Below are 19870 nucleotides of genomic sequence, written 5' to 3' on the forward strand. Positions count from 1 at the left end.
TTTTTTTTTTTTTTTTAAAGTGGATACACCATTGAAGGTTTATTCAAAATCCCAAAGGATTTCTAGCACCAAAAGATAACATTAGTCTTCTGAAAGTCTGGACTAGAAAAGCAAGTTTTTAAAGAGAAGGGAACCCTTATTCCATGACAAAGGAAGTCCAGGCTCCTCTGAGTGCTGTATAAGCTGAATTTCCTGCCCCAGAGCCTGACATTGCCCCCATAGGGGGGATACTGATGAGTTGGCGTTTTGGTAATTGTCCGCATGCACCCAGATCTGAGCAAGGGGATTGGAAATGAAATGCTTTCAATACAAAGATAAAAAAAGAAGAAGAAATCAGTAACAGACGAGTATCCTAATGGCATGGCAAACTAGTTCAAGTTGTATAATTCCCTGTGGCATTTCCTACGTGCACAGAGGCACAGCTTGGGGGGAGTGAAGCAACAGGCACATCCCAAGGACAGTGTGAGGAAAAGAGACAGAATAGAGTGAGGCATAAAGCTGACCACAGGGCCGTCAACGGGAAGTTGGCCAAAGGGCCCACATGTCCTTGGCCCTCTCCTGCTCTTGCCTCCTACCTTTAAGTTGGCTCTGGTTATGACTGAGTGGTAGGAAAGAGGAGTTTCTCTGGACCCAAGCACTATGGAAAAGCATTCTGACAGCCATTGTGTGGCCAGTTTCAGAGAGAGATCTGTCCTGGCTGGCAGCTTGGTTACTAAACTTGGGTGAAGAAGACATGCGGGGGGGGGATTTGAAGGAGAAAAGAGGGAGTGTGTGGGACAGGACTTCATATTACAATAGTGGCTGAAAGGAATTCTCCTCTCTGTACTAATAGGCCAGCACCGCTCAGATTTTCACTGAGATCTGGACTCTTGCTTCACTTGTGACACTTTTATCCAGGGAGACTTTGGCATCTCATCCAAAAAACATTACCTAGGATATTCAAGATGGATAATGCCATGCTACCTTCTGGGGGCTGGGGATTTGTGGAAGGCCCAAAGGCTTGTCTGTTTACATCTTTCCCACATCAGTTAAGGATGTGGGAAATGGCTAAGTGTGTTTTCCAAATTGGATGGAGGAGTTTAACACAAGCCTGTAAGACTACAAAGCAGAATTATTAAAGTTCATCAGTCTCCGATAGTATTCAACATCAGACAACCAAGTGCCAACAGCCAGCCCTCTGTCAAAGTTCCATGTGAACACTGCAAGTAAGCCACCCGTCAGGATCCCAGATGAACTCCCTCGCAGTTTTAATGGGTCCCAAATGTTTACCATGCAAAGAGACAACCCAAAGGAATATTTCTGCTTTCCACATTTCATGTACATTAGAAGTAGGAAGGTTATTTTTAAGGACTCCATGTATATTCTTGGAGAAAAACACCATCATTAAAAAAAAAATCTCAAGAAGCACATTATGGTTGGACAATTGAGCACTGAAAAAGAACCCTTGGCTCTAAAAAAATCCCTCCTGCCTCGGTATTTTTGTGGATTTGGAAGGATCATCATGAGAACTCAACACTGTCTCTGGTATTTGGAGAAGGAAAACAGGAATGCACATAGAAGAGAGAACAATAACTACAGTGGGACTAATCAGAAATTCCCTCCCTCCCTCCCTCCCTCCCTCCCTCCCTCCCTCCCTCCCTCCCTCCCTCCCTCCCTCCCTCTTTCCCTCCCTCCCTCTCTTCCCTGCTGGTGCAGGGAACTGAAGGCCTGGATACTTTCCTTTAGCTTTTTTGCTCTAGGCTGGAGCTCTATCATTTGAGCCACAGCTCCACTTCCAGCTTTTGTTGGTTGTTGTTTTTGTGGGGTGGGGTGGGGGGGTGGGGGGTGGGGAGATAAGAATCTCATGGACTTTCCTGCTTGGGCTGGCTATGAACTGCAACTCTCTGATCTTAGCCTTCTGAGGAGCTAGGATTAGAGGTATAAGCTAACTGTACCTGGCTAGAAGTTTCATTTTTAAACCAAGGCAGTGGCAAAGTTGGCTAATTTTACCACACTTTGGAGGTAATCCACAAACCATTTAGCAATCCTTACTTTAAGCTAATGCTCCAATGGAAAGAAGGGCCCTATAGGTAATGCTTCGCAATCAGATGCTCAATAGTTTTGCCATATTCGATGTAGGTACCTCTGGCCTTTGCAGTCTGAATCTAGTGTGAGGAACATATTCATTAGCATGGTTAATGGAAATAAATCACAGCCCTTTAGGGGGTGCAAAATGCATATGTGTAGAGGAACAGCAAGGCCCCCAACAATAGAAGGAGATCAGGGCCCAATGGACTTAGATTCCGGTTCTCATTCCTCTACCTACTTGTTACACAGACCACAACACAGACCCCTTACTTATTATTTCCCAACAGGAATTTCTGCTCATTTCTGAAAGTGGCTGTAAGGATCAAATAAAATTAAGATCAGGGGGCTGGGAATATGGCCAAGTGGTAGTGTTCTTGCTTTGCATACATAAAGCCCTGGGTTCTTTTCCTTAGCACCACATACGTAGAAAAAGCCAGAAGTGGTGCTGTGGCTCAAGTGGTAGAGCGCTAGCCTTGAGCAAAAAGAAGCCAGGGACAGTGCTCAAGCCCTGAGTCCAAGCCCCAGGACTGGCACACACACACAAAAATTAACATCAGATTTTTTTTTTAAACTTCAAGCTCTTATTAATTTCTACGTCTTTTCTTTTTCCCCTGTGTTAAGATGAGGTGTTAAGATTTTATATGTTCATAAGTTTATGGACCAGAAATTAAACAGGAGTCCAGAGGTGCCTACAACCTTTTGCTACAGAATCCGGGGCCTCTGATGCTTTTTCTATAGTAAAATGGGACAGAGAGGCAGGGGCAGTACCATAATGTAGGTCCTGTGAATGTCAGCATCCTACAGGGTGCTTGGCTGCAGATAGAGGCCAGCCAAAGAGAAGAGGAGGAAAGGGGCAAAGGAGAAGAAAAGCTCTCTACCTCCCATTTCCCCTGCAGCGCCTACCACGGCTGCACCCTGCAGAGCAGGAAAAGGCTGGCTTTGCTCTCACTTCTTTATTGATGGCTTTGCTATCGGGCTGAACACCCACAGCCATGGAACATGGGAGAAAGACTGAAAGAGCTCTCAGGGGCACTGGTATCAGCCAGAGGTAGAATAGAAATCTCAGCTTCTCCTGGGATGAGGTTTGGTTACACAGCAAGAATGAGTCACTTCAGTCTCTGTTTGACACTGAGTTGCCATGGAATGTTCTTGAATAACTACTGGGGAACTAAAATTAACCTTCTTTAAGTGGGGGAAGTGACAAATGGGTCATCTGGCTAACCTGACTTTGATCCTTTGGGTTGAAAAAAAAACCCATTTAAAAAAGTATGTTTCCTTTCTGTGGGACAATCACAGCGTATTCTTGTCCTTCTCCAAGATTTACTGCATGCAAAGGGTCTGAAAGGTCCACAATGTGGGATGTTTCTAATTTTTGCTGGCATGCAGGAATAGAGCACTGGACTGGTGAGGGCCCCAGCCTGACACCCCCTCTGGCCCTCACTGTTCTGTAGCCTCCACAAGCTCTCACGAAGCAAGGGGAGCTTTGTGTGTTGGCGGAAAATGACCATCAAGTTGAGAGAAAAAACTGTGGTGAAATTTCAGAAGGTGGTTAACTTGTCTCCAGCAAATAAACGTGGGAACAAGACTGCTTTCTGGTGAGAAAAAAATGTGATTTGGGAGGAACGATAAGTCAACATAAATATGTGTGAAGTTGCAAATCTGAGTGTTTAAGGTCTCTAGACAGAGCCTTTCCAATACTGAGGGTCTGCTCTCCAAATGGTGAGTCAGAACTTGATTCTTGGTGACTGAGGGTATGGGGGGGGGGACTTGCTAGAATAAGGGACACAGTGTAGGTGTTATAGAAAATTGGAGGGTGTTCTCATTGTAGGGCAACTGAACAAATATATTCCTGCTTTGGTCATTACTTCCTCTATAGGCCTAAGAGATCCACCTCTAGAGATGAAAAAACGGCTGTTGAATTACTCAGTTGCAATGCATGGGCATAGTTGCTGTGCAGCTTGGTGAGGTTTCACTTGATTTAAAAAGAAAATTGGCATTTTTTATTTAATGAATCTGAGAGGTGAAACCTACTGAAAAGCTGCTCTGATATTTTCACCTAGTGTCTTTGTATGTACAGGGGGAATGTGTCCATCACATAGCGTATTACCAAGAAAAGGAGGATGGAGTGCTGAGTTGAAGGCAGAGGCCACCAAGAGGGAAAGGGGGAAGAGAGAGGTAGGAATAAAACACAGTGTTCCATTATTCTTCCTAGTCCTTACCGCTCTACTCTTCAGTCCAATAGTGAGAAAAGGCACTCTATTCCTGATCCCCACCTTGTGTCCATTCACAACACAGATCCATCCTGGCAGCAAAGTCATAATGAGGCTGAACCAGCCAGCAAGGCCAACTGCAACCAGCCAACAGGTGCAGTGTGTGCTAATGAGTGTCATATGTGCCACGCGCTCTGCCTAAGTGGTGTCGTAAGTGGCTGTTGGGAGAGACTTGTGCTCATACAGGACAGTGACAAGGCCAGAGGCTTCTAGAAAACCCCAATGGATCTCTAGAGACCCAACACAGCCATGCATGTTTACCTGGGGAGCCTGCCAGAGAGTCCCCTCTGCTGAAGCCGAAGGTACGAGACACAGAGACGGGCACTAAAGAGCCAAGGGTCAAAGGTATATGAGTAGTGAAGGAGAAGATACACACCAAAGGAGAGAGAGAGAGAGAGAGACAAAGAGCAAAGTAGTGAGACAGTCTGTTCCTGGATCTTCACAGCTTCACATTTCTCTGCAAAAACAAAACAAAACAAAACAAAACAAAAAAAGAACCTTGCCTTTGAAAATGTGAAAGTCATATCTGCTTATAAAATCACTCTCCAGAAAGACAAAACGAAAAGCAAATGGATTTTGCTGACGGTCTAAAATAATCGATGAGTAGCAGAGGCGGGGCCCCCGTGGACAGCGGGAAGCGCTAGCATTCATACCAGGCCCTCCCAGCGCCCTTGCGAAGCCTGCTTAACGGCAGGTCTTCTGAGGCTCAAAAGCCAAGTGCATGCTCCTGCCAGGCCTATCCTCAAGCTGGATCCTGCTTGGGACTCCTGAGTGCTCTTCCTGTGGCCCCAGTGCTGGTGAGAAAGTGCATTGCCAGAGGATGCAAACCAAGGCAGCGCAGCAAGCCCATAGGTCCCATGTGAATTAACTGGGTGAGTTAAGTCACAATCACTTTGTAGGAAGTAGAAGTACTTTGAGGCACCTCTCCTTATTCCCTTTGCCTTCTCTTTCTTTCCCCACAGAGTAGAATATGGGTTATTGCTTGGGAATGGTGTGGGGAGTGGAGTGTTTAGTATCTACACAGTCCTTTCTCCAGCTTGACCCTAATCCAGTGGTGTTTCTCATGGGAATCTGTATCCACCCTATCTAGTCATTTGAAGAGTCCCTCCCAAGGACCTGAACAAAGGCAAAGGCACACTGAAATAGGCAGCTCCTGTGTGCTTCTCTTTTGTACTACAGGACTTGTCTCTGAAATCACTTATCCATGCTGGGAACCGGAAGAGAGGAGCTTTATATTCCTCGATTCTGACATGAGATGCTAATGAATATTTGAATAGGCATCTGTTGTGAGACACACTGGAGCATGAACCCCCACAGTGTTGAGAAGGATCTAGTTGTTCTTCATTTAAATGTGTGCACCATCAAAGGGGAGATCTGCTCTCTCCTCAGTGCACAACTCTTAGGCACCTGCTGCTCCTGAACATTTGTAAGTGCCCAGAAGTGTGCAGAAGAAAAGACAGTTAATGTTTCCCTTTATTAACCAGTTTTAAAGGAGAGATGAGTAGTGAATGTTTACTTCTGTCTTTTTGAAAAAAGAAAAAAGAAAAACAACCTGAAGGTGTGTGTGTGTGCGTGTGCGTGTGCAGGTGTGCGTGTGTGTATAGTCATAATGGGGTTTGAATGAATAGCTTCACTTGCTAGGCTAGCGCTGTACCACTGAGTTGCACCTCTAGCCCTTTTTTGCACTGGTTATTTTTGAGTTAGAATCTTGTGAGCTCCATAGACCTCAATCTACCTATTTATGCACCCCACGAAGCTAGGAATATCAGGCATTGCTATTTCATCCAGCTTTTGGTCGTGAGGGGATTTGCAAACTTTTTTCCCCAAGGAGCTTGTATTATAAGTATGAACCACTGTCTTCAGCATAAATGAAGGATTTTGTCAGAAAAACAACAACTAAGAGTAGGAAGAAAGGCAAAGAGGAATCTAGAAAATATTTTCCTCCTCCTACTTATTATTATTATTATTATTAAAGAAAGGTGGACTGGGGAGCCTGGTAAAGCCCTTTCTTCCTCAGAGTTCCCACCTCTTTTTCCTTCTCCAAGAGCTAAGTAGGGCCAGCACGTCTGGGAGCAGATTCTCACCCGAGGGTGGCAGAAATCTCTTTTTGGGAATAAGGCTTATTACCCTACTGGAGCCTCACTCATCCAGCGTTCTCATAAAGAATACTGGTGCTTTGTTCAGCAACCTTGCTAGGAGGAGTTGTTGGCTTACAATATGTGTCCTTGGGCACCAAGGTTTTTCTTATTTTACGAGCTCTCCTTCAACTTAAGTTCTATAGGCCTGTGCGTGTGGAAGGTATTTAGCCTTTGTTTCCGTCATCTACGGGGTTAGGAAGTGACGTCACACAGTAACTGTTTCACAATTTCCAAGTAGCAATTGCATTCCAGATCTAAACCCTGCGTTCCCTGTGCTGTGTGCCCACAGGGATGCACTTAGGTAAGTCCTCGGCTTGCTGGATGGCTTGGGGCAAATAATTTACCTGCTCTCGTTCTAACGTGGCATCTAGTTTGTTTTCTCCTAGGAACTATGACATCCAGTTCTGGAATCTGCTAACAAATCCTAATCTAAAGCCCTGTGGGCGATCACTTTATAAGGAGAGGAAACACCCCGCCAGCTGGGCACGAACCGTGTGGCCGTTGTCAACATGAACTGCTGAAAGCAATGCAAAATTCAGGCCAGCGAATGAAAAAGAAAACGTAGAGCGACAATTCTCTGTGAATCATACTTAGATCACCATGAATGCCATGCCCGCTAAAAAACAAGCACAATAACTCTACACAGAGAACAACAAGAAGGTACAGCACAGAGGGCCAGAGCAGGCCAGCCATCAGCCCTGTGCCAACCCTCACCAGCCGCATGCATGACCAGCTGGCACCCACCTCCTCCCCGGCCGAGAGGCAGAGAGGCAGCGAGCAAGGGCCGTGAAACAGAGAAGCCACTTACTGCACCCACCTCCCACTTGCATTCCCAACCTCCTCACCATCACGTCTACCTGCGGACAACACCACAGGTACAACAGTGGCCAGTGATGAATTACCACTGCCGAGAAGGGAAGAGCACACGCATCGCTGGCCTGCGTTCCCAGGAAGGGGGCAATGAATGGCACCTGCACTCACACCTGGACGCCCTCCCCTCCCCCCACGGCCATTCGTCACCTGTGCAGAAGCAGAGCAGCCACAGCGAACATTCCAGACACACAGAACCTAAGCCCCCATGGTCTGTGGGTACCTGGGAGGAGGCAGTGTTCCTGGAAGGGCATTACAGAGAGGCTGCCCAGCATTTGAGTTAGCCCAGCCCACGTTCACAGTCCCCAGACAGGGCTGAGGCAGGACCATGGTGGGGAGGACGAGGAAAGGGTTTGAGAAATACATACGAAAGACCGAGGATCCAGCCAGACTCCCGACTTTCCGCACGTCATTATCTAAGGACAGAGAGAGAAGGGTGCAGTGGGTTAGTTTCAGAGGAAATTCAGAAAAGACACCTTCTTAGGGAAATAGGGAAATCTCTCTCCTTGACTCTACCCCCTGCCCCCAGCACCAATGAACCCGATAAAATACAGGAAGTCAAAGGAGAAAGCAAAAACAACTTGTCCTTTCAGAGTGGAAAATACATTCATCACTGGCAGTTCATCATTGGCAATGTGATTTGCTTTTCCCAACTTAAAGTTTTCCCTCATCTAACGTGATTGCTATAGCCATGGAACTGAGGTAGGAGCTAAAGCCAAGGGAGTTTCATGGCTTGACCAGGGTCCATAACAGAGGCGAAAAGAGGAGCCATGACTTGAACTCAGATACTTTTCCTGATCAGCTATGGCTTGGGAATGGGGATACCTGAGCAGGCAGTGGTCATGATGGCCGGCACTCCATAGTAGGTAAAGGCTCCATTCTCGAAGCGAAGGCCTTCCTTACCAACCTCTACCTCCACTTTACCCTGCAGACAGAAGAAGCAGACGGGCGCTAAGGTGAGCACATCCAGGTCTTTTATTGACTAGTACCCAAGCACTTTTGCTCGCATAACATATAGATTCACATTTTCTTACCACAGAGTGAACAACGCGAGTCATGTTTAGATTTATATCTCACAAACAGTATTCTCAACTTCGTCTTTTTGAGGCAGGATCTTGCTATGTAGCCCAAGCTGGGCTAGAATTCTTCATCCTCTTCCCTCAGCTTCCTGAGCATTGGGAAAATATGCATGCCCCACTATACTTGGCTAAGAAGTAAGAGCTGTTTTGGTTTTCTCTCTCTCTCTCTCTCTCTCTCTCTCTCTCTCTCTCTCTCTCTCTCTCTCTCTTTCTTTCTTTTTGTACTGAGATTGAATTCAGGGTCTAACAGATACTAGTAAAGTGCTCTATCCTTTCAACTAAATCCCCAGCCCTGTAGTAAATTCATTTTTTTTCATTTTCCTAAAGCATCATCTAGTTATAAACAGCCAAGGTCTCCTTGATTCTTCTAGAACATACACCCAAGCACTAGCAAAGACAGGGCCTCATACACTCTTTCACCATCACAGTTGGGGATTAGACCATTCCTAAATGTCATTGAGATAAACTCTAATCTCTGATGGAGCTTGTTGGATTCCTGTAGTGACAGTGAGCAGGAACACCCGAGCTGCATGTAATGCAGTGTGAGTTGACGGCCCTGACACTGTCAGCTGCACTGCATTTGCATTCAGTCAGCCCTAGAAGCCCCTGGGATCTGTAATGTTTACTGCCAGTTTACAGATGTATCAGCTTGGAGGCTCAGAAGAATCATTTGGTCAGGTTGAGTTGGGAAATGGCAACATTGGGATTTTTAAAGACAAATCTTTACAATTTCTGAGGCTGTGCATTTCAACTATATTTTATTCCTTTTGGATTTTTTTTTTTTTTTTTTGGCCAGTCCTGGGACTTGGTCTCAGGGTCTGAGCACTGTCCCTGGCTTCTTTTTGCTCAAGGCTAGCACTCTGCCACTTGAGCCACAGCGCCACTTCTGGCCATTTTCTGTATATGTGGTGCTGGGGAATCGAACCCAGGGCTTCATGTATACGAGGTGAGCACTCTTTCCACTAGGTCATATCCCCAGCCCTCCTTTTGGATTTTTATCTGAAAACCAAGGGTTGTTTTTTTTTTTTTCTTTTTGCTCCCCAAATTTAGGATGGAGGATTGCATGTGTTCATTATATCGATAATAGAACAGGCCCCATCTCAATTCCTAACAGTGAGGAATGTGACTTTGTTTTGTTGAGGCTATTTGGAAGGAGGTATGTGGTGTGGGACAGGAGAGGCTGAATGTAACCAAGAGGCCATTTCTCAGTCAATGTAAGCCTTAGCAAGTTCTTAGGAACATCAGTGCATTTAGGGACTATAAGATTCTGCAGGGAGGAGACAATGAGTCAGGGACGGAGCTCCTTCATGGTGGTATTCCAGTGTACACCCAGCACTTAAGACAGGCCAACCGGGCACTTGGGGGAAGTCCTTATAAGAATACAGGGAATTACTTCACGCAACCATTGTCTCTCTTTCTAGTCCCTGGAAGGGGTGGGGGAGCAGACGGGGAGAAGATTCAGAGCAATACAGACAATGAATGTATTCCACCTGTCTCCAAGGACTAGTGAAGAATGTCAGAGAAGGGAGAATTCAGCTCCATAGAGGAGGGTTGATCAAGAACGGTTTGAAGTTTAGGTGGCCATAGACAGGTTCACTTCAGGGAATAAACAGCTGAGCTATCAGGTATCCACAGAGCAGTGCTTTTGGAAGTTCAGAAACAGAATTGCTTTGCTGGAGGGCTAGTCTTCTCATTCTATCCAAAAAGGCTGAAGGTCAGACTATACACCATCAGAGGGGCTCCCAGGAACCCAGCCTAAGGAAGTCAGCCATCTTGGCACCAGGCACCGAGGAAAGCCACCACTTCCCCTTTATGTGGAAGATGCCCTCCTGGTGCCCCGAGAAGTTCCGTGATTCCCCCACTCACCTGCAGAAGCAGCATAAAATAGTCCACAGGGCGATTGCGCTGGTAGAGATAGTGTTCCGGGGCCTTCTTGTTCCTCTCATCAAACTTCAGCTCCTGGATCACATGGGGGTGTTTCAGAAGCCGAAGCAGGATCTTCTCCGAAAGGTACAGGGATTTAAAGGGCTCCACTTCTAGAGGACAGAGGGAGGCAGCGGGAATCAGCAACTCTCACAACTGTCCATCCCGCAGCAGCAACTGGGAGGAGTGAGAGGGGAGCAGCTGAGGACTTCTAGAAGATACTTCTGCATGCTCCTGGGCACCAGGCTGGAGGGACTTCTGTTCCCCCTCCTGGGATGAGGGAATCTTAAACTCAAATGTGCCTCTCAGGGCGTGTCCCTGCTTTCTGAGGATGTGGCCGCTTACATTCACATCTCAGGAGAACTGGCTACCATTTTGGAACTGTCCCTTTTCATACTAAAGTTCTCTGTGATTGTATTTAAAGTTGGGCATAGATAACCAAGCTGTGTTGACAAGGAAGACTTTAACAGCACAACAGACAGAAATATAGAGAAGTGGATCCAGCTTATTTGCATGGGATGTGTCTGTGGGATGAAATGAAATCCTAAGTTTGTGGAGGCAGTTAATTAAATGATATGTTGCCAATCATGTGAAGTATCACAGTACCAGCATTTATGAATTAATAGGTATTACTAGAGTAATACTTACATAATTATATTAAACAGACACAAGTGCTTTGCTCTGGAAATTAGTCACTGGTTAACAGAAACCTGAGCCTGGTGTGGTGGATATAATTTCAGCACTTAGTTAGCTCAGGCAGGAGAATCCTGAACTTCAGACTAGCCTGGGCTACTAAATGAGATCCTATCCCCACAAAACAAAAACATCAATGAATGAAAAAAGAAATCTGTATTCATAAGTAAATCACATGTTGAAAACTCTAAAGAGAGTCTACCTTTCAATTTCTTACATTTAAGAAAAGAACTAGATAGTACGTATGGCACACTCAATACATACGCTGGATTTATTAGCTACTGAACATGTAATAGATAAGATCACTCTGGGTCAACACATTAATTAGGGATGGACAAGTGGGTCAGAGTTGAAAAACAACCTACCCTTTTTTTTTCTTTTCTTTGGCCAGTCTGGGGCTTGGACTCAGGGCCTGAGCACTGTCCCTGGCTCCCCCCCCCCTGTTTTTTTGCTCAAGGCTAGCATTCTGCCACTTCTGGCTGTTTTCTGTATATGTGGTGCTGGGGAATTGAACCCTGGGCTTGATGTATATGAGGCAAGCACCCTGGCCACTAGGCCATATTCCCAGCCTTACCCTTTTTCTTAAAGAACTGAAGGTCTGTCGTCTTCTTTTTCAAGACCTCAAGACTCATAATCTACTAGTGTGTGTGTGTGTTTGTGTGCACATGCACACACGTGTGTGCTTGTGTGCACGCATGCATGCACTAAATTCTGGGGACTGAGCCTGGGTGCTATCCTTGAGATTTTATACTTAAGGTCAGTGCTCTACCACTGGAGCCAATGCTCCACCTCTGTCTTTCTTGGTACTTTATTGGAGATAAGAGTCTCATGGACTTTGCTGCCTGGGCTTTGAATCGTGATCCTCAGATCTCAGCCTCCCGAGTAGAAATGATTACAGGTGTGAGTCACTGGTGCCCAACTTTCACAGTCTACTTTTATATTTTCAGAACTTGTACTTCACAGCCTCTACAGTCAGTGGAGTAGAACGGACCTCAGGGTCTTGTCAGTGCATAGTGCATGCTTTTTTCTCTGGGACAAATGCTCTGGGATCTGAGCTTGAACTGTATGGAGGGAGGTTGGCCCCAGACTCCAGGAAGGAAGTGGGCAGGGGGTAAATTGCAGCAATGGTTTCTTTAGGTCTTTCCTCAAGCAGTAGAAAGAGTAGAGTTGTTCTTACTTCCACTAAGACAATAGACCCGAGGCTCATTACAGGAGTACGTGGTGTGTTGTTATCCTGTTACCCAGTAGAAGGTTCTGCCCGGAACAGTGATTCTCAGTGCCAGCCAGATGTTAGGCTGGGGCTGGAAGGTAGAACATGTGTGGGGGCCTGGTGCCACCCCAGATCCTGCTAGAATTGCTCTAGAGTGGTGACTGGAAGGGTTGGGGGAGGCCTTACCTGTGGCCATGAAGCGGTGTGTGGCCAACAGGAGCTGTGGGGAGATCTTTACTCTCATCTCCGAGTCGGAAAGCTTGAACAGGGAGAAGTCATGGCGCTTCCTCTCCCGGTGTGGGACCCTCTGTTTCTTCCGATTGTCAGCTGCAGTGTCACAGGAGACAGATGGCAAGCCATCTCAGAATCATTGCTGGCCTTGGAGGCTCCCCCATGGAAAGTGGCTCACTTCAGGACACGGGTAACCAATATAGGTTTAGGACCCATGTCTATTCTCACCAGTAAGCAATCTTTTGATTCGTATGACATGTTTGCCTATATGTCCTTTTCCTTTCCCCCAAGACTGTCACTTAACATCGGTATCATTTCTCCCACTTGCTCTCTTTGATGTGTGTGTGTGTGTGTGTGTGTGTGTGTGTGTGTGTGTGTGTGTGTGTGCCAGTCCTGGAGTATAGAGCGTGAGCACTATCCCTGAGCATTTTTGCTCAAAGCTAGTGCTCTACCACTTGAGCCAGAGCTCCACTTCTGGCTTTATGGTGCTTAATTGAAGATAAGAATCTTGTAGACTTTCCTGCCTGGCATGGCTTCGAATTGAGATCTTCAGCTTTCAGCCTCCTGAGCAGCTAGGGTTACAGGCGGAGCCACCACTGTCTGGCATTCTTTTGATTTTAACAGTGGATGTTTAGAACATTAAGGTTGTTCAAAGGCTTGGGAAGAGCCTACTCATTTAAATAAATTATCTACCACTCACACTTTAGTGTGAATGTCCTCCCTATTTTACCTAGTAAGAAACCTGGAAATCCTGCAGAGAGAGGAGTGAGCAGAAGTGGAGAAGGGGGCTTGGAAATCAGGAGGGTGAGGCCATTTCTGAACTCAATCCCTGTCTGAAGCAGACAGCCTGGTCATATTCCTGGAGGAAGGCATGGTAACCTTTCTGTTTTGTCAAGGCCTGGCCTACCTCCAAGTTTGGTTCCTTCTTGGTGCAAAGGAAAGGTGTTTGTTTTGTTTTCTGCCTTAGGGTATCAAAGCTTTTGGCTATTAGGAACCGATTTCTGAAAGGTTGCTTCTAGCAAACTAAGGACTTTTAACTGACAGGAATGGCTGTCTTAGAAGATGAAATTCAGATGCAATACTTCCTGTCTTGGAATCCCCTTCCAAGCAGAGACCAGGCTTTGGTAATTTTGGAGAGCAATGCTTTGGAAAGGCTCCGGAGCCCAAGCATCACTGTGTGCAGAGAGAAGCTCATCCCGAGGAGCCACGGAGCCCAGGGGAGAGAGAGCAGGACACGGTGCCACGAGCCAAGCAAGGACTTGGTCCTGGGATTTGGGCTGAATGAGAAACTTGGAGGGTTTGCAGAAAGGTGTGAGGGAAAGAGCTGTACCCAAGATGGCACATTTACGGTTTTGGCTCAGGTGGGGTAGGGGCAATGTCACGGCTATCTACCTCCCTTGCTCACGGATGCGTCAGTGGGAGTAATTTTAAGGGGAGCTGAAGTCTGCATCCAGCTGAACAGAGACAACACAGGAGCAGCATGGGGGTAGAAACAAGGGCAGAAAGGCCTCTTCCCTCTTCCCACTGCTTGGGGCACACAGTGTTTTATTTAGCCCCCCTTCTATCCCAAAGCCAGTAGATCTCCTTTTCCTGGTGTTGGCTCTGTTCCTGGAAGGTTCCTTCTGAGAACACTTGGCTAGTATGTTCCCGGCGACTCAGGGTGATTTGAGGTAGGACATGGAGCTGTGGTGTCACTGGGAAGGGGTGGCTGGCACACATCAGCACGCAGGGCTTGCCTCTGGCAGCCTTTCGCACTGCGTATCAAATGAATCCATCGCTGAGACTCTAAGGGGGAAGGCCTCACACTTACTGTAGAGGTCAGTTTCATCCAGGATCTCCGACTTGATGATCTCCTCTATGATGTCCTCCAGCGTGACAATGCCCATGACCTCATAGAAAGGGTCCCCTTCGCCTTCATTATTCACACGCTGCACAATGGCCAGGTGAGATTTGCCTGGAAAACAAATGGAACCATCGTTACCTAGCTGGGATCATTGAAAGGGTTTCCCTTGTGAGAAGATGATACAAAGTTTCTGTTTGAACAGTATGAGGACTAAACTCATTCTAGGGCCACCTAAAAATATGAAATTCATATACAAGCCTGTATAAAGGCAAACCTTACACTTTACACAGTTGTGTGTTGCTAAATGATAGAGCATGTTCTCAGATACATTGTTGGTTGCACTGCTATTTGAACACCCTAGAGTGTAACCATGTAAACGAAGATGGCTGCCACAACCCTAGGCAGAATAATCATAGAGTATCACCATGATATATACAGTCTATTGTTGCCTGTAGCATCATGACGTGATGCTTGTATCTCCTAATTTTACTGGACACCTACTTATTGTGCTTATTTACAGAGTACAGTGTAAGACTGCAGTCTATTTGAAACAGGTGGCAGGAATCTACCTACAGGCCGCTGGGGCATTGCTCATGTTAGTGATAAGCTTTTATTGTGAGCACCTGTTAGAAGTTTATTTCTCCTTCATGCCGAAATGTTAGGGGGTTGTGGAGAGTCCACTCTCTACATGCCAACTGCTTGGCCCTTTCCTAGGCTCTGCCCACTTTGAGTAAAGGACTGACAGTCCCAGTGAGGCAGCTGGACTGTCTTCAGCTAGACTGCCCTTAGCTGGACTGCAAGCTCCTAAAAACACTCTGAACCCAAAGCACGATTCTGCTCCTGAAGGCACTGCCTTGACAATCTCAGGACTTTGGCCACCACAAGCCTGGGTGAACTCTAGAAGACTGCAGCCCCTTCTGCCCAAGCCAGAAGGGGAGCATTACCGTCCCTTAATGGCCTCATAGAAGGCCTGAAACTGGGCAAACACAGGCCTTCATCTGCCACGAGTGGTGCCAAGGACTCTGCTGTGATTGGTTGCCAACACAATCCTTCATTTGCATGAGGGGCCAGCTTTGATTGGTGCAGACAGCTTGTAACACCTACTTTCTGGCTACCTAAGGAGGCTGTGTGGCTTACTTTGTGAGCAGCCAGAAGACACTTTGCTGTGTTGCCCCCTAGTGGTACAACACTAGGTCCAAATGAAGACTTTTCTTGAGTGGTCTGTCTTGCCTACTTTTGATTTTAATCATTAGTACACTGGCTGAGCTGGGAACACGAAGAAAAGAAGTGGCAGCAAAGGTGAAAGCTGTGATGGGGTAACTCGAGCCACTGTGGTGAGAAAAGCAGTTGGAGGGGCAGCCATCAGCAGGAGCATCCTAATAATAACAGTGCACGTTGACTGAGCTCTTACTGTGTACCAGGCACTATTTGGAGCACTTTACATGTGCTGATTTATTTATTTCTTATGCAACAACTCCTGAGGCAAGTGCTATTTTTTTAAACCTATATTTACAGATGAAAGGACTGAAGCATGTATCGGTGAAGATACATACCCAAAGTTGCATAGCCTACAAAAGACAGAGCTGGATGGTGGGTGAAACCTTGGTGACTGTTTTTAGTCCTAACTTAGGAACTGGGGTCTAATAGAAATGGCCTTGCTTCATGTCAGTGTGTTTTCTCTGCATATTTCCTAGTCCTATTTCTGAAATGCAAATCTTTTTCTTGGTTATGAGACATTTAAGGAGAAATCTGGGGTACTGACTCAGATGCTTTTCTTGCTAACAAGAAGAAAACAGAGGCAGTCCAGGCTTCATCAGCTTTTCTTGGCCATTGTTAAAAGTAGCCCACAAGAGGGACAGTCAATCTGCCAGATGCATAATGCACTATTAACATTTCACCATGTAGCTACCCTTTGGGAGTTTGAACTGACATTGGAAAGATGACTTTAAAAAATCACATAACAATGTTCTTTCATCTCTTTGCACTTTCAGCCTTGTCTTTGCCCTGTTTCTACACTCATCCGGTCATCCCCCAGCCCTGCCCCCCAGCCCTCCCTGGCTCCCTAGTGCCTGAAGAATGGAGTCCCAACTCAATCATTTGGTAGAATCAAGGCTGCACAATGTGGCTCTTCCTTGTCTGTGTATCTGCATGCCCTGCTACATCCCCCTAGCTGTCTGTAATCCATGTTCCTGCCACTGCCTCGGTTTCTCCCAAGTGCCCTTCTCAGTCTTGGCTTGCACTGTGGCCCACTGCTGTCTCATCTCTTCTGGTCTTTCAGGTTTCAGCTCAGATGACAGTTTCTCTAGAAAACTCTTAGAGAAAATTCCCCATTCAGAATCGGAATCAACCCCCGCTCCCTTTGCCTGGTGGTCCTAAGCCTTTGATAACTCCCTAAGAGCATTTATCACAAGTTCTCACCTACTCCTTATAGGTACTCTACACTGGACAGTTTCTTCCTCAGATCATGAGATTCTCAGGACAAAGGAGTACATACTTAAATGAGCTACTCCATATATCAGACAGCTAATAAGGACCTGATGAACTGAACTTAACAGAAAATGTATAAAAACCCATAGTTGGTATGACTGGATATTAAAACATATATTAGAAAACACTTTTTTGACTAGAGGTATGTGGAGGCACACATCTGTAATCCCACCTACATGGAAAGTAGAGGTAGGAAGATTGTGGTCTGAGGCACAATCAGGCAAAAACATAAAAGTCTATGAAAAAAAAAAACCCTACTAAAATCTAAAAAGATTAGGGGTATGGCTCAAGTGACAACTTAGCAAGCATGAGGTCCTGCCTTCAACTCTCCACTCCCCCAACCCTTGCATTTTGATTGAATACTATTGTTTTAAATTAAAATTTGAGCCTTGCACCAGTGGTTCTAAAATTATCCTTAAAAAATGATCACATCCTCCCCAATTGGACTGAAGTCTCAGCTTAAATTAGATTATGTTAATTGTTACAATGTGTACAATTTAAAGGTTTTTCGTTTTGTTTTAAATTTCCAACACATTTTTCTTAAACTTATGGCACCTGTTCTCAGTTTTCTGGTAACATGTACTAGCAGATGATAAAAGAAATGACTAATACAACGGAAGAACTTGGGAAAGGGAGTTCTTCAATTTTTTTTTTATTTCAATAATTGGATGTTTCTCTTTGTAATATGGAGTCCAGAAAATGCATATAACAGTCACATTCTCCCTCCACTAATGACTAGTGCCTATGACAAAACTAAATTAACAGGTTTTGCTGTTTTGTACCATACTGTAACTTCCACATGAAAAAGCCATGACTACTCAATACTTTATACAGTTAGTCTGAGGATATACCAAACAATTGATTTTAAGGCCTTTATATAATATTCAAGATAGGACAACGTTCTATGTAATCTATTTAGAAATATTTTGTAATCAGGCACTGATTTTTTTTTTGTGCCTGCACTAGGATTTGAACTCAGAGCCTTGCATTCTTGTTTTGATTTTATACTTAAGGTTAGGATGCTATCGTTTGACCCACACCTACACTTCTGGCTTTTTGCTGGTTAATTGGAGGCAAGAGTCTTTGGATTTGTTTGCCTGGGATGGCTTTCAATCTCATTCACAGTATGGTAAAATTCAGATGCTGGTGGTTCACGCCTATAATACCCTAGCTACTCAGGAGGCTGAGATCTGAGGATTGTGGTTCAAAGCCAGTCTGGGAAGACAAATTCAAGAGACTCTTCTTATCTCTAACCAGCAAAAATCTGAAAGGAGAGCTGTGGCTCAAGTGGTAGAGTGCCCACCTTGAGCAAGAAAGCTCAGGGAAGGCTCCCAGGTCCTGAGTTCAAGCCCCAGTGTCAACACACACACACACACACACACACACACACACATACACACACGATATACAAGTGTTTCAATATGCATATAAAATTCTTAACTTTATGAACTCAGTAACTCCTGGGTGATAATGGGACAGCTACATGCAGAAGGATGAAGTTGATTGACTACATCATATTTTTTTTTAAAGCCTAAAAATGGACCTAAAAACCTAAGTGTAAGCAGGGAGTGATTTTAAAAAAAACCTAGAGGAAAACACAGAAATAAAATGTTTGACCTTAGACTAGGCAATGGTTTCTTAGCCAGGAAAGCATAAATACAATCAATCAAAGAAAAAAAAAACATCAGGTAAAGTGGATGTCATGAAAATTAGAAATGTCTGTACCTTAAAGGATGTCATCAACAGAGGGAAGACAACTCACAGAAAGCAAGAAAATTGTTGTAAATCATCAGACAAAGGACTTGCATCCAGAATATGTGAAGAAACATTACAACTCATGAAAAGAACACTCAACTAAAAGGTAGACAAAGGTTTAAGTAAATATTTCTCCAAGAAAGATGCATAATTGGTCAACATACACACGGAACATTTTTTTCCTCAAGCATCCTTATCATTAGGGAAATTCATATAAAAATGTGAATGAGACACCACTTCATATCCATTGAGGTGGCTGTAGTGAAAATGAAAATAATACAGGTTGAGAAGAGTGTGGAAAAATTAGAATGTCCAGTCATTGCTGGTAATTTATGGATATCTTTTAAAATGTTAAACATAAAAGGATCATATGATCCAGCAATTCCCTTCGTAGCGAAATGAAAACATGTGGCCAGCATTATTCATGATAGCAAAAAAAGTAGAAAGAATCTACATTTCTTTTTTTTTTTTTTTTTTTGGCCAGTCCTGGGCCTTGGACTCAGGGCCTGAGCACTGTCCCTGGCTTCTTCCCACTCAAGGCTAGCACTCTGCCACTTGAGCCACAGCGCCGCTTCTGGCCGTTTTCTGTATATGTGGTGCTGGGGAATCGAACCTAGGGCCTCGTGTATCCGAGGCAGGCACTCTTGCCACTAGGCTATATCCCCAGCCCCAAGAATCTACATTTCTAAACAAATAAAATGTGGTATATTTGGACAATGGAATATTATATAGCCATAAAATTAGATAAATGTTGAAACCATTATACTAAGTGAAATAAGCCAGATGCAAAAGGCCACATGTATGATTCCATTTATGTGAGATTTCCAGAACAGACAAATCTAAAGAGGAATAAAGTAGACTGGTACTTGCCGAGAACTTGAAAAAGAAGGGAATGGGGAGCAATAGTTGCATAACTCTATGAATATAGTAACTGCATTTTAAGCATTTATGGTTTGTGAATTATACTTCTATGAGGTTAGTAGTAATACTAGCAGTATTTGTGTTGGTACTGGACTTGAACTCAGTGTGTTGCACTTTCTTTCTTTCTTTTTTTTTTTGGCCAGTCCTGGGGCTTGGACTCAGGGCCTGAGCACTGTCCCTGGCTTCTTCTTGCTCAAGGCTAGCACTCTGCAACTTGAGCCACAGTGCCACTTCTGGCCATTTTCTGTATATGTGGTGCTGGGGAATCGAAACCAGGGCCTCATGTATATGAGGCAGGCACTTTTGCCACTAGGCCATATCCCCAGCCAGTGTGTTGCACTTTCACTTGGCTTTTTCACCATGGCTGATGCTTTACCACTTGA

At 45.1% G+C, this 19870-nt stretch overlaps 1 protein-coding gene across 1 annotated transcript in view; it reads right to left on the bottom strand.

The window, feature by feature from the left end:
• The window catches only part of Cnnm1 (cyclin and CBS domain divalent metal cation transport mediator 1), a 49148-nt gene that overhangs the window by 11954 nt on the left and 17324 nt on the right, over positions 1 to 19870 (bottom strand). Inside the window, exons 2-6 of the mRNA XM_048338504.1 lie at positions 14292 to 14435; positions 12437 to 12577; positions 10291 to 10460; positions 8171 to 8270; positions 7714 to 7761 (exon numbers count right to left, since the gene is read on the bottom strand). Coding sequence (XP_048194461.1) covers positions 7714 to 7761; positions 8171 to 8270; positions 10291 to 10460; positions 12437 to 12577; positions 14292 to 14435 — 603 coding nt within the window. The remainder of the gene's footprint in view (positions 1 to 7713; positions 7762 to 8170; positions 8271 to 10290; positions 10461 to 12436; positions 12578 to 14291; positions 14436 to 19870) is intronic.

The sequence above is a fragment of the Perognathus longimembris genome, chromosome 2, assembly GCF_023159225.1.
Source record: "Perognathus longimembris pacificus isolate PPM17 chromosome 2, ASM2315922v1, whole genome shotgun sequence".
Lineage (NCBI taxonomy): Eukaryota > Metazoa > Chordata > Mammalia > Rodentia > Heteromyidae > Perognathus > Perognathus longimembris.